At 38.0% G+C, this 15,003-nt stretch overlaps 1 protein-coding gene across 1 annotated transcript; it reads right to left on the reverse strand.

Moving 5' to 3' along the window:
- On the reverse strand, positions 1–8,847 carry LOC128226757 (probable ribosome biogenesis protein RLP24). The gene is made up of 5 exons (XM_052936791.1): positions 8,709–8,847; positions 6,822–7,008; positions 1,796–1,859; positions 1,189–1,271; positions 1–410 (listed from the first exon to the last, which is right to left on the reverse strand). Exons 1-5 carry the CDS (start codon positions 8,787–8,789, stop codon positions 334–336), a joined length of 492 nt encoding a protein of 163 aa, XP_052792751.1. The 5' UTR covers positions 8,790–8,847; the 3' UTR covers positions 1–333.
- Positions 8,848–15,003: the final 6,156 nt, after the last annotated feature.

The raw sequence follows: 15,003 nt of genomic DNA on the forward strand, positions 1-15,003 counted from the left end.
TACTGACCTATAAATTTACTACAAAAACTTGCAAGCAACATCATTATAACAGTATTATATCTAACTCAGTCGCTGCATATGGAATAAAGCAAAAAATGTATTTTTTTTCCTCTCCTTTTTACTTAAATCTCTCCTGTTTGAAATGTATAAACAGTTGTCACACACAGTAGCCCCATCATTCAACAATAAAGATCTACATGTTTATATATTTTGCAAAATAAACTGTCTGAGAAAAAACATTTCATTTTCAATAATAAGTGATGTTTGGTAGAGATAGTTGTACGCCCCAATAGTTGTACGCCCCAAGTGTCCAAGGTCAGGGAGGGATGTGGCCTATACCTCCTCCATCTTATCCTCATCCTCCTCGTGAATGACCTCCACAAGCTTCTTCTCCAGTTGGACTGAACGAGCTGTAACATGCACAAGAATCAATTAATTGACCGCAAGGTAACGTACACAAGAATGATTTAACTATGTTAATCTAAACAAAATATTTGTTCATCGCTGTGAAGTAAATCATCCACACAGTAATATTCATCAATATTTATCAATGTTGAAGTTGAAAAAATGCTTAACTTTTGCTTTATCAGTATGAAATTTCTTGCTGATCGTAATGATAAGGGATAAGTTATTAATATTTTTAGAGCAATTACAACCACAATTAAGATTCCAATGCAAAGAAGTTGACCAAGTAATGCAAACTTTCTGCACACTAGTAGAACAAACATGAACTTGAGGCATGAAGATAATCATTAAGTTAACATGTTTTTAATTAGCAAGCTATACCGTTTTTTATACTGATATGATATCTGGTCACCGGGCATCAAATTTAATGTATGAATATCATCTCCAATGGCAGGATCAAATAACAAGGTTAATAGTTCATCGGTTATCTTAAAGAGTAGCTACAAACTTTAGCCTGTTATATCCAGGCTCCGGCCTCACATTCACTTTAAACCTTTCAAATTTGCTTAAGAAACCAAGGAGGAAAAATGTTTTTCGTATATTATTCTTATTATTTCCTTTTTACCAAAGTTGCATTTAAAATTTAAAAAAAATACCATTTTAAAAATAATTATACATATTTTATAATGGTAATAACTAAGATTTTTAGTTTTGGGCCTCAAACTCGAAATTGAGACATAAGTAATTTGGGCTATATATTTAGCCATGCAGATTGGCACTAACCTGCAGGAGACTTGATGAAATGAATGTTTTTCTGGACCTCCAGCTTGTCTGCTTCCAAACGCAACTCTTTGCCTTTCTTTAATCTGCAGACATAATTGCATGCACTTTGTATAACCTGTCATAGCAGTAATTTAATGATGTTTCAATTTAAAACCTTTAGTTTTTTCCAAGAGATGAGATTTCAAAACCAATTTAAAATAGTTAATGAAATAAAGGCCTTGGAAGAACCAGTGTTTTTAACTAGGGAATTTGTGGCCATTAATTATTATTAAGGCTATTATTTTTTTATCTGTACACAGAACATTTAACTTTTTGTCTTGATCATTAAAGACAAATGAGTTAAACATGATATCAGATAATGCTTTTTATGTGTGTCTTTAAAAACACAATGCATGTGCATTTTTGATAGAGGAGATATATATAGCCTGGTAAATTCATTATGAAACCAGTTTTATGGATTTTGCCATGAAACTAAATTTACAAGGAATTTACTGGGCTATAAAAATATTTGTTTTGTCTTGTGTTTCTTCAAGTTTTACAGTCTTAAGCATGTGAGCATTAGGCATTCTTCTTCATTTACTGACAAACAAATTGAAAACTGATTTACCTATTAAGGATATGCTGATTTTGTCTTTTTGTCTTGATTTCAGATATTCTCTGCATAGCTTTCACTGAAAGGAAAAAGAGATTTAGCAAAATAAGTTAACATTTTCATCTATTTTTTTGTCATTATGAATGATACAATGCTGAAAAAAGAACAGTATAAACTTTACCTTACAACCACAGTTAACAATGACAACTGCACTTATCATTTATGAGATCTATCTGGATATGAAGTTTGAAGCCATTACATCAAAAAAAAATCTAGTTATGCTCCAGACAAAAATAATATGAAAATTAGCAAAGGGAAACACCTAAAACATTACTGTACCCAGAGTTTTGGTTTGGCACTTCTCTTTAATGTGATATTTCTGTATATGAAGGTTGAAGTTAATACCTCAAAAAACTCAATTATGCTCCAGACAAAAAATAATTATGACAAGAGATGTTTGTCAAACATTATGCCCCCTGAGCGCCAAGTTGCCAGAAATATTTGGACAATTGAATGAAATATGCATGGACTGAAATGACAGCTGATTTGTCATTGGATGCATATGAGGCAGGTCATCTACTGGTCATACCTAATCTTCATGTCAAGTTTGATGACCATAGGTCCGGGAATTGTTGAGTTATCACTCGGACAAGCTTTGGTCTTCCAACAGACCGACCGACATGTGCAAAGCAATTATATAACCCCTCTGCTTCGAAGGGGGGCATAATTAAACTAGATGTTCACTGAAAACTGATACTTCAACTCATGCATTTAGTGACATATAAATTTCTACTGTCTACTATATAAGAAAATAAAATATGGACAATCAGAAAACCTTTTTTCAGCTTACAGTCACACTGACCTTGACCTTTGACCCACTGACCTCAAAATCAATAGGGTTCATCTGCTGGTCATGACCAATAAGCCTACCTAGTATGAGGTCCCTGGGTCAAAGCGTTCTCAAGTTATTGATCGGAAACCGTTTTTCATGTTAAGGTCACACTGACCTTGACCTTTGACCCACTGACCTCAAAATCAATAGGGTTCATCTGCTGGTCATGACCAATACACCTACCAAGTATGAGGTTCCTGGGTCAAAGCGTTCTCAAGTTATTGATCGGAAACCGTTTTTCATGTAACCGTTTTTCATGTTAAGGTCACACTGACCTTGACCTTTGACCCACTGACCTCAAAATCAATAGGGTTCATCTGCTGGTCATGACCAATACACCTACCAAGTATGAGGTTCCTGGGTCAAAGCGTTCTCAAGTTATTGATCGGAAACCGTTTTTCATGTAAAGGTCACACTGACCTTGACCTTTGACCCACTGACCTCAAAATCAATAGGGTTCATCTGCTGGTGATGACCAATACACATACCAAGTATGAGGTCCCTCGGTCAAAGCGTTCTCAAGTTATTGATCGGAAACCATTTGGTATTCCGACCGACCGACAGACAGACCGACCGACCGACCGACCGACCGACCGACCGACCGACATGTGCAAAACAATATACCCCACTTTTTTCAAAAGGGGGCATAAAAATTAACAAATTTAGGGCAAAAACTCAGTGTTTGAAATTAGACTCAGATGAACAAGCATGAATCCTATACTATTGCTTGCCATCAAATCTTTTAACAAGTCCTGCTTAATAAAATTCAGAGTTACGTTTATTTGCACTACACTTTTCCTCAATGAGATCTATTCGTATGAAGGATGAAGTAATTACCTTAAGGACTCTTAAGTTATGCTCCAGACAAGATTGCAAAGACAAATGCGAGCACATACACACTGGCCTAACCTTAGTATAAAACAAGAGGGCCATGATGGCCCTGTATCGCTCACCTGTAGACCGCAGATGACCCAATATTGAACTTGACCTAGATTTTATAGAGATGATCATTCTGACCAAGTTGCATTGAGATTAGGCTAAAATTGTGACCTCTATTGTGTTCACAAGGTTTTTGTACTAATTGACCTAGTGACCTAGTTATTGACCGTGAATGACCCAATATCAAACTTGACCTAGATTTTATAGCGATGATCATTCTGACCAAGTTGCATTGAGATTAGGCTAAAATTGTGACCTCTATTGTGTTCACAAGGTTTTTCTACTAATTGACCTAGTGACCTAGTTATTGACCGCGGATGACCCAATATCGAACTTGACCTAAATTTTATAGAGATGATCATTCTGACCAAGTTGCATTGAGATTAGGCTAAAATTGTGACCTCTAATGTGTTCACAAGGTATTTCTACTAATTGACCTACTGACCTAGTTTTTGACCCCAGATGACCCAATATCGAACTTGACCTAGATTTCATAGAGATGATCAGTCTGACCAAGTTTCATAAAGATTAGGTCAAAATTGTGACCTCTGTTGTGTTCACAAGGTTTTTCTAATAATTGACCTAGTGACCTAGTTATTGACTGCGGATGACCCAATATCGAACTTGACCTAGATTTTATAGAGATGATTATTCTGACCAAGTTGCATTGAGATTAGGCTAAAATTGTGACCTCTATTGTGTTCACAAGGTTTTTCTACTAATTGACCTAGTGACCTAGTTTTTGACCTGGGTTGACCCAATATGGAACTTGACCTAGCTTATGTTAAGATGATCATTCTGACCAAGTTTCATTAAGATAAGGCTAAAATTGTGACCTCTATTTTGTTCACAAGGTTTTTCTAATAATTGACCTAGTGACCTAGTTATTGACTGCGTATGACCCAATATCGAACTTGACCCAGATTTTATAGAGATGATCATTCTGACCAAGTTGCATTAAGATTAGCCTAAAATTGTGACCTCTATTGTGTTCACAAGGTTTTTGTACTAATTGACCTAGTGACCTAGTTATTGACCGCGGATGACCCAATATCGAACTTGACCTAGATTTTATAGAGATGATCATTTTGACCAAGTTGCATTGAGATTAGGCTAAAATTGTGACCTCTATTGTGTTCACAAGGTTTTTGTACTAATTGACCTAGTGACCTAGTTATTGACCCTGAATGACCCAATATCAAACTTGACCTACATTTTACAGCGATGATCATTCTGACCAATTTGCATTGAGATTAGCCTAAAATTGTGACCTCTATTGTGTTCACAAGGTTTTTGTACTAATTGACCTAGTGACCTAGTTATTGACCGCGGATGACCCAATATCGAACTTGACCTAGATTTTATAGAGATGATCATTCTGACCAAGTTGCATTGAGATTAGGCCAAAATTGTGACCTCTAATGTGTTCACAAGGTATTTCTACTAATTGACCTACTGACCTAGTTTTTGACCCCAGATGACCCAATATCGAACTTGACCTAGATTTCATAGAGATGATCAGTCTGACCAAGTTTCATAAAGATTAGGTCAAAATTGTGACCTCTGTTGTGTTCACAAGGTTTTTCTAATAATTGACCTAGTGACCTAGTTATTGACTGCGGATGACCCAATATCGAACTTGACCTAGATTTTATAGAGATGATTATTCTGACCAACTTGCATTGAGATTAGGCTAAAATTGTGACCTCTATTGTGTTCACAAGGTTTTTGTACTAATTGACCTAGTGACCTAGTTGTTGACCGCGGATGACCCAATATCGAACTTGACCTACATTTTATAGAGATGATCATTCTGACCAAGTTGCATTGAGATTAGGCTAAAATTGTGACCTCTATTGTGTTCACAAGGTTTTTCTACTAATTGACCTAGTGACCTAGGTTTTGACCTGGGTTGACCCAATATGGAACTTGAACTAGCTTATGTTAAGATGATCATTCTGACCAAGTTTCATTAAGATAAGGCTAAAATTGTGACCTATATTTTGTTCACAAGGTTTTTGTACTAAATGACCTAGTGACCTAGTTATTGACTGCGTATGACCCAATATCGAACTTGACCCAGATTTTATAGAGATGATCATTCTGACCAAGTTGCATTAAGATTAGCCTAAAATTGTGACCTCTATTGTGTTCACAAGGTTTTTGTACTAATTGACCTAGTGACCTAGTTATTGACCGCGGATGACCCAATATCGAACTTGACCTAGATTTTATAGAGATGATCATTCTGACCAAGTTGCATTGAGATTAGGCTAAAATTGTGACCTCTAATGTGTTCACAAGGTATTTCTACTAATTGACCTACTGACCTAGTTTTTGACCCCAGATGACCCAATATCGAACTTGACCTAAATTTCATAGAGATGATCAGTCTGACCAAGTTTCATAAAGATTAGGTCAAAATTGTGACCTCTGTTGTGTTCACAAGGTTTTTCTAATAATTGACCTAGTGACCTAGTTATTGACTGCGGATGACCCAATATCGAACTTGACCTAGATTTTATAGAGATGATTATTCTGACCAACTTGCATTGAGATTAGGCTAAAATTGTGACCTCTATTGTGTTCACAAGGTTTTTGTACTAAATGACCTAGTGACCTAGTTGTTGACCACGGATGACCCAATATCGAACTTGACCTAGATTTTATAGAGATGATCATTCTGACCAAGTTGCATTGAGATTAGGCTAAAATTGTGACCTCTATTGTGTTCACAAGGTTTTTCTACTAATTGACCTAGTGACCTAATTATTGACCACGGATGACCCAATATCGAACTTGACCTAGATTTTATAGAGATGACCATTCTGACCAAGTTGCATTGAGATTAGGCTAAAATTGTGACCTCTATTGTGTTCACAAGGTTTTTCTACTAATTGACCTTGTGACCTAGTTTTTGACCCCAGATGACCCAATATCGAACTTGACCTAGATTTTATAGAGATGATCAGTCTGACCAAGTTTCATAAAGATTAGGTCAAAATTGTGACCTCTATTGTGTTCACAAGCAATTGTGAACGGACGGACGGACGGACGGACGACGGACGAAGAGTGATCACAAAAGCTCACCTTGTCACTACGTGACAGGTGAGCTAAAAATAAAAAATAAAAATCAGAATGTCATGTTTGTGGGTGTTTTTTTAAAGCAAACTGTCCACTGCATAATAACTACAATGATAAATAATTCACCTGTAGTTGTCCACAACTGTCTGTCATATTTTACAGGTACATTTCTTCGCTTTTCAAACTCAAATGAAGGGTCCACAGCCAAGTCTTTTCCAGCCGCCTTTCTATAGGCCTTTGTCCAGCGAGCTTTCCTGGGATTACGCTTCTTCTTAAAACCCTTGTGGCATTTTGAACGACAGAATCTAAATATCTGTAATAAAGCATTTTCTACCCGTGAGTTTGGATTTGGTCACCAAGATGACAGGTTATTTTTTTAATTCCTCTAGTGTTTTTTTTATATTTTAATTCAGGACTCAGGAATTTAAGGGAAAACTTAGTGCAAAACTTTGCAAATTTAGTGTTACAAAATGGTGATGATGCATACATAGTTAAGATGACACACATTTCTTACTAAAGAAGAAACATGTATCAAAGGGATGGAATAACATATCATTTGTATTTCACACAGTTGAAACCAGTTATAACCAGGCAAAGTGGCAATATGAACAAAATTTAAACAAAAATATTTCAAACTGCGAAGTGTCACCAAGTGTCTTGCTCTTCACTGTATGCAACATGTGTTATAATTGGTGTTTAGAGTGCAAAACTTATCTTCGAGTGCACTGACACTCAAGAGACAACCTTCTAAACGTTATTATAAACGGATATTTATTTTTAAAAGGATATTTATTTTTTCCCAATAATGCACTTTTCATTATTCATATTAATCAGTGTTGTAAACAGATAATTAAAGTCGGACAAGCTTGTCAATTGCTGTCTTGCTTGCTTTGTTTGAATGTATGTATTTCTTTAGACCTTGCAGTCAAGGATAACCCCTGAAAGTGCAAGCACTTATTTCTAACAGGGTCCTTTGTTTTTGCTGAAGGGACAGCACGCGGAAGAGACAGTGGTGGGATACAAGGAAGTCTGGGTGCGATACCCTAACTCTTTGGGATGAGACCCCTTGGTTCTTTAATGTGCTCGGTGTAAAGCACCGATACATGGGGTACAACTTTCCTGGGTTAAACCAGTACTGAGTACACCACTTTTCCAAGCAGTACCCTTTAAATGCCGAGCACCAGGCAAGGGAGCTACTTGTACCACCTTTTAACATCTTTCGGTATGACGCGGCCTAGGATAAAACCCACAACCTCCCGCTCCAGAGGCGGACACTTAACCATTAGGCCACAGAGACGGTTTAGAAATAATCTGTATTGATACATATAATATATAATCGGTAAAAGTAGATAGATAATTCTTTATTTCCTCCTTTGAAGAAGAGATTGAACATGACATTATATACATATACATAAACATAAGTATCAGCGATCGAGTATGTACATATGTACATGGAACATGTTCATAGTTTTCAAATATTTGAACTTTTCTGTCTTATTTTCCCAATTGGAAAGGCACAGGCATCAAGATTATTTGAAGAAATAATGAACAGTATCGATAAAAAAGTTATTCCAATAGTTATATTAGTTTTTGTTTGATTAGTTAGACTAAGCATTAATAGTTTACAATACTGTACATGATAATTATGAGCTTCTTGAACCTCCACAGGGTAAGAAATAACTATTGATCAATCAGTAGGGTACAAAGTGTCTGACAGAAGGTTACAGCATGATCAAACTAGGCATTAAATTTAAGCTTTATTTATCTCTAATTACGAGAGGTGATTTGAGAAATTAAGGTGAAGAACAAATTTGTTAAATCTAACTTGATATTTATTCGAATGTTAAACCTTAAAACAATATCACTTATAAGCCAGATTTAAACCTAATAATATCTTTGATTCAGTGCCCCAGTGCATTGTGCAAGATCTAGATCGCGAAAACACATGACATAGTAAAATCATTATTTTGAAGCACCGAATATCGTATCATATGAGTTGCTGCATAAATTTACCTTACAGTCGTTCCTTACAAACTCAATACCATGGCCTGGGTATATTGTGGACGAGCAAAAATAACATTTTTCAAGACGCATCGTGTTGTTTACGTTTTCATTAAGGGCAAATAATCAAAAGAACTAAATTTTGTTGACTCCCTTTGTGGCTACATACAACCATACTATCTCTAGCCGAACTGTGTGCAACAGTTACTTTTCCTTATAATAACACACACGCGCACACGCACACGCACACACACACACACATACACACACACACATGTAAACATGGTGTAGTTGCAGCGGCATACCCAATATGGCATTGCCTTAAACCTGTTATAATATTTCAAGAAATATTAAAAGGCATGGCAAACGCGATATTTATATTTTAAAACTTTTATTCAGTTTAAAACATTCACAAATATATCCATCTGTAGATCTTTATATACGAACAAAAATTATAACCATTGGCACTTAAATATTATTATTTTTAGAAAGTAATACATGTATAACGCAGTTTCGCGTAAGGATCTTTAGGACAAGTGGCCTGAGTCGCACGGCACGGCACACAATAAACCCCCAAAATGTTTCACTGTCTTGCAGATGATAATTGATATTTTGAGAAATGTACTATACAGTACTGCAAGCCTTTTGTAAGCTCCGGAGTTATTTTAACTGAGGCTTATACTCATCATTAAAACAACATAGGACATACATGCAGTTATACATACAAAATAAACTCTCTTTTTTATTCTTCAATCTGTTAATTACATAGAACGAAACTCTAGATATGATTACCATCATTGCTCAAAAACTGATTTTTTTAAACGTGTGACACTTTTCTACAATGTAAAAGCTATCCCCTGTTCTTAAATTCACAGCATTTTAATTTTGAAAACTTAATACATTGCATTACACACCACTCTCAGACCCAGTGTGTCTGTAGGTTAGGAACGGCGGCAGCTCTTCCATATCCCTCCGGTAGAAGTAGTTTCGGTAGAGTTCGTACACACGCTTGTTTAAGATGAACGACCACATGAGAAAGAAGCCGTGGCCGCCATTCAGGATGATGAACAGGTACTCGAATATGACGGAGCCGGTAGCTTCGTACAGCAAACCAAAGAACCAATACACGCCGGTGATGGTGGATAGCTTGAAAAATATGACGAGGTGTTTGTTCGCGAATAGTTTGCAGTTTCCCTGACCTATTTTCATAATGCTGAACATAATCATCATAAACATGACAAAGTTTGCAATAAGAACCAGGCAAAGTGGCAATATGAAAGTGGCTATCTTCAAATTTACGATGCTTATAAAACAGAACCTTCCGCCGTATCCGCTGTAAGGGTCTTTATACACGGACGAGGCGATGGCGATGTTTAAACTAGCAAAGCCCACAGGGACGACGTAGCAGTAGAGGGCAAACTTGAACAGCATGGAGTTTGACTTGCTCTGCATGGTAGCACGGTTGTGCGCCTCCAGGGGCTGCTGGAAATTCCGCATCATCAGCCACAGACACGAGTTCATGGACATGATTACCGCCAGCCAAAACACGTGGATAATTACGCCCGTCATCTTACATGCGAAGGTATCAACATCGAAAGCATTGTTCATCGCAAATGCACACTGGGCAAAGAGCAAATTGAAGCAAAGGAGCATTAGCATTTTGCCAGGAATGAACCGCAGTTCACTAAACAAGGCATATGTTACCAGGACAACAACCGTTGAAATAATGGAAATGATGGTGCTTACGAGACTTACAACTGGTTGCACGATTTTTTTGTTGTATGCGTCCGTTGCTGGCGCCGCGTATGTATCATGGAGCCATTGTCTTAGGTAGTCTATGTAACAAAGTTCAACCAAGCCCGTAAGTTTTGTGTACATGGGTTGTTGTATGTCAGATACAATCTTATTCCGAGTTCTTAATATTTTGAAGAGGGTTGTGTTTAATACGACCTTTGGACAGTGAAATGCTGGCGCCAGTTCAAGAAGATGTCCATACTTTTTAGATGCTAAAGGAACAGACACATCAAAGAACTGTTTATGTTGGAGCCCGCTAAACAAAAATTCTACGCTGAATTCCACAAATGGCTTGTCTGTGCCGGGAATAGCAGTTGTTAATTTAAAATCTGGCGAATTAATTTCTTCGAAAAAGTATTTTATTGATGTAATACGGCAGTACATGGTATTTTCTATTTTGATTTCTAGGAATATTTCGTTACTTTCTGAAGTCGCGCTTATATTCATAAATGCTTCTAAATGTACCAAGTTACATCCTTTAGCAACACGCTCATAGTGTTTCATTAAAGCTTGATAGATCGTGCTTATGGTGTATGCTGCCATGCGAGTGTCGGTGATGGTGTGAACGGTGTCCGAGTTAGGCGTTAGCGCGAGTGTGGTTCCTATAACAAGCCCCGACACCGTAGCATGCCGGAGTACACATATATTGGATATGGCCACCTCGTCCACTGGACATCCAAACATTACACATCCTTCCTGAAATAACAAAGTTCAGAAGGCTTATATTTTATAGCTAGTATTCTTTTACAAGGGTAACTAAGTGTGTTTCAATGTATGACAGACATGAACCTCCTATGTCCCTGCTGTCACGGTCCCGTTTCAATAAAGGTAGAAACATTCATGGAGACGCCACGGATGTCAAAATGGGGACCAATTTAAATGCCCCAATTATCACTTTCAATTCAGACTGGTTAAAGTTCAGTTGCAAATATTTATCCAAATAAGGAAACTATGATAGTCATACTAAGAATATTTCAAATTACGGCTAAGGTCTTTAATGCATGAATCGGGTCTGTGAAGTTATATGCGATATACATGTATAACATTGAAACAGAAATATTACAGTATTAGTGTATTTCATTGACAAGACTTAAGCTAGAGTATAAGTCTCAATTATTTTCTCCTAAAATGCATCGACATCAACGAAAATCCGGTTACCCCGTAAACCCCTTTCACGTGACCCAGGGGACAGGCGTCCTCGTCCTCCAATGGGGGCCGCAGGCCGGAACCGCGCACATCCAGTGTCGTGGACAGTGACACGTTCCCGAATACCGTCTCAGCAGCTAAAAGCAAACCATTTGGATGGAAGAATCATACATGCAATGGAGATAACAAAATTTCAGTTACTTACTGAATAAATTTATTTTCAGTATATCACTTGGCATCAAAGTCGCTGGCTGTCTTATAAGTTTCTGATTCTACCATGGTTTCCGTGTTCGACTACCGCTCGTCGTCTCGTACTAGTAGCATAGTAATCACGGAAAAGTAGTAAACGTAGTATTATGTTGTGATTTTCATTATATTACAGAAGCAATTCAATATGAAAGAATATGAAATGATTTTCTAACATTTTGATATTGCATGTAAGTCACTGTACCTCTGTGATATAGTTGCCTATTAATGCACTTATGTCAATTTGATTGCTACATTTGCATGTCGGTGTGTGTGAGTGCGCGTGTATGCGTGTGCTTGCGTGCGCGCGCGCGTGTGTGTGATCGTATGTGTGTGTGGTAAATCATCCTTATCACACGGGTGCCATATATTTTAAATCTTTACCATCCGGTTCTTTACTGTGAAACGCTCTTCAGAGCTTGCGTTATTTAGTCAATATTGTGACGCAAAGTACTCTTATTAAGCTCCATTAATGCATGCGTTTTAATAAATAGGATACTAACAAGGAGGTTTAACTGTGTCTGTGGTCCTCTTTCCAAACAACGTCACCCAGTCCTTGATATCGGAGTTACAAAGGTAGCAGAAGATATTCTTGTATCGAGCGTTGCTGACATCCTCAAAGTACTGCGGCAAATAGTTGTGTTGTGTACACAGGTACCGTATAGCCAAACTATGTATAATATTACCCTGAACTGGACCACAAGTGTTTACCTCTTCTGTGCCAATACCATCCGGAAAGCATGAGGTAAGTCTGGCGTAAACTGGCGGGGTAAAGTACACGGAACAGCCCAAGGTTATTTCGAGGAACGCGTCCAGGTCATCAACCAGTGGAGCGGCGGTGTAGAGTTGCAGACAGTCGGTGACCACGCCCATATCGATGGACTGTGTGTCGTTGTTGCAGGCGGCACAGAATTGGTTCCGGTAGACCACGCCGTTGATGGATACAGACGGGATGAAGTCAGACAGAAGTACTGAGCTCGTGTTTATACATCTATCGTGCATGTTTGTGTCGACGTTTTCTTCTAGGCAGGTGTCAACTATTGCATACAAACGAAATAATTTATCGTAGTATCCAACAGTTCTTGATAGTTTGTTAGATGCAATGTTTCTCGTTCTACTGATGTCAGTTGTAATGCTAGATGTGGCTTGATGTTTTAAGTTAAGAGGCATTCGCGCTTGAACATTTTTTGTCAGATTCAAACGTCGAACAATCCCCTGTTGATACACGTTATAGTCCGTTTTGGTGTATAAAGCGTCGTACGCGTACTTGCACATTGGCTGATTCCTGATTCCTGCTTCACCGACCGCTGATATATCCACATCCGGACAGCATTTCCGGGTTTGTCCACATGTGTGCGCGTCACAGGAGCACTCAAAACACGTGGAAGTACGAAACTGGAGGCTTCGGTCTCGGCAAGAAACGTAACTGTTATTACACAGAAACGTCATGAGATCATTGATTCGTATAAAGTTTTTGTCCATCTCTGTTGTGACTGTGGTATGTGATTTTTCATTTTGACCAAAGCTCGAGTTGATATATGAAATGGTACCATCATGCTGACCTTTCTCATATTCATCGCCAGCGATGCCTGTTTCCGTTTGCAAATGAGCGTTATTCCTCAAGCTACCATTAAGTTGTGTATTTCTTTCTTCCAAAGGTACGTCAAAAGTCCCGTTGTCGTGTTTGTCCTCAAAGGAGTCGACCGAATCTTGTAATGTATAATCATACCAAACAATGTCTGAATTACTGCTTGTTAAATTATTTTTATAAGTTTTAACATTGTTTCCTTTGTCAAACGGGTCATTGAACCGCGGTGTCTCTGAGAAATTTGTACCCGAATCATCTTTAATAGGGAGATTCGACTCAGATTCCTCTCTACTTCCAATGCCATTGGCAACCGATTTAAACGGAACATCCCTATCTTTTTTGTCAATTATATGGGTATGTCCCTCCCGGAATTCTGGAACTGCATCGGTTGAATGCACCAATGCGTCCATGAAATTCGCTGTTCCATTTGTAACTGTGTTTCCAGGGTAAGTTTTCTGACTGTTAATTTTCATAATCCAAATCTGTATGAATAAGTACAATATTTCTAAGCTGAGGCGCCATGCCATTCTTACAATGTGCTTATCATACGCACAGTAAAATGGATAATTCACCGTTCCTCGTATCTAAAGCATCTCAACAAGAGCACGCTGCTTATCCATCAAAGGCGTCAAGCCACTACCAAGTTCTACTAAAAGGTATGGCAGTCACACAGATAGTTTTCGATGCTGTCACACATTCTCATGTAGCTGTTGATTAATGCAATACATGATGCGGCCATTTGTCAATATGCGTATATACCTTCCTATATCGTGACCGGGTGGTTGATAAAATTATTTCCTACCCTCAGATATGCAAGGCATATTCGGCGAGTGCTCCGAAAATTGTTAGTCATATAAGTTTTTGGAGCATAGTACAAAGACGAAATGTAACCCTGATAGAAGATTCACTTGTGTATTGCACCGTTCCACTGGAACCCCATTTAACGTCCCTCCAGGAAGACGATTACTACTTTTTAAGTGGTGCGGTGGGGAAGTTGGGATTCCTGGATTGACAGTAAAGTGTGTTACCACTAGACCGTGGATCCCCCCGTATCGTGACCACCGTCTTGTCGTATTTATACTCTCAACTAGATGCCACTTTCTTGATTTTTATGTCAATTTCATTTTCTTGCATACAGGACGGGTGTTTCCGGACCAGTGTAAGACGAGTCACGCGCAACAACGCGCCACTTTTATTTCCCCACTTCTTATATTGGAACATTATGCCATTTCAATAAAGCGCAATCAAAGATATAAGTAAGCAACACTTTTTATTAATATTCAAAATAAAGTATCACCAAACACGCGATTTTTAGAGAAACTTCTTGACGTCAATTGTGATATAAAATTACTACGCTTCGTGACGTCAGTGAACAACGTCGCACTCGTTTTTGATGAAATGTTCAAAACTTCGTCTACTTCAATTAAACTAATTGAAAAGTTGATAAATTTAGTTATGCAAGAAAAATCATCGGGCACGCGGCGTGGCCGGTAACTTGGGAAGACTCGTAGTAACGGCTTACGCGCGTGTCCT

The sequence above is a fragment of the Mya arenaria genome, chromosome 3, assembly GCF_026914265.1.
Source record: "Mya arenaria isolate MELC-2E11 chromosome 3, ASM2691426v1".
Classification (NCBI taxonomy): domain Eukaryota; kingdom Metazoa; phylum Mollusca; class Bivalvia; order Myida; family Myidae; genus Mya; species Mya arenaria.

Coding starts and splice junctions, on each gene's coding strand:
- LOC128226757 (XM_052936791.1), bottom strand. CDS start 8,789: ATGCGTCTTGAAAAATGTTATTTTTGCTCGTCCACAATATACCCAGGC. Junction 1,860..6,821: donor ACAGTTGTGGACAACTACAG/GTGAATTATTTA, acceptor TTTTCCTTTCAG/TGAAAGCTATGCAGAGAATA. Junction 411..1,188: donor TTTCATCAAGTCTCCTGCAG/GTTAGTGCCAAT, acceptor TGCATGTTACAG/CTCGTTCAGTCCAACTGGAG.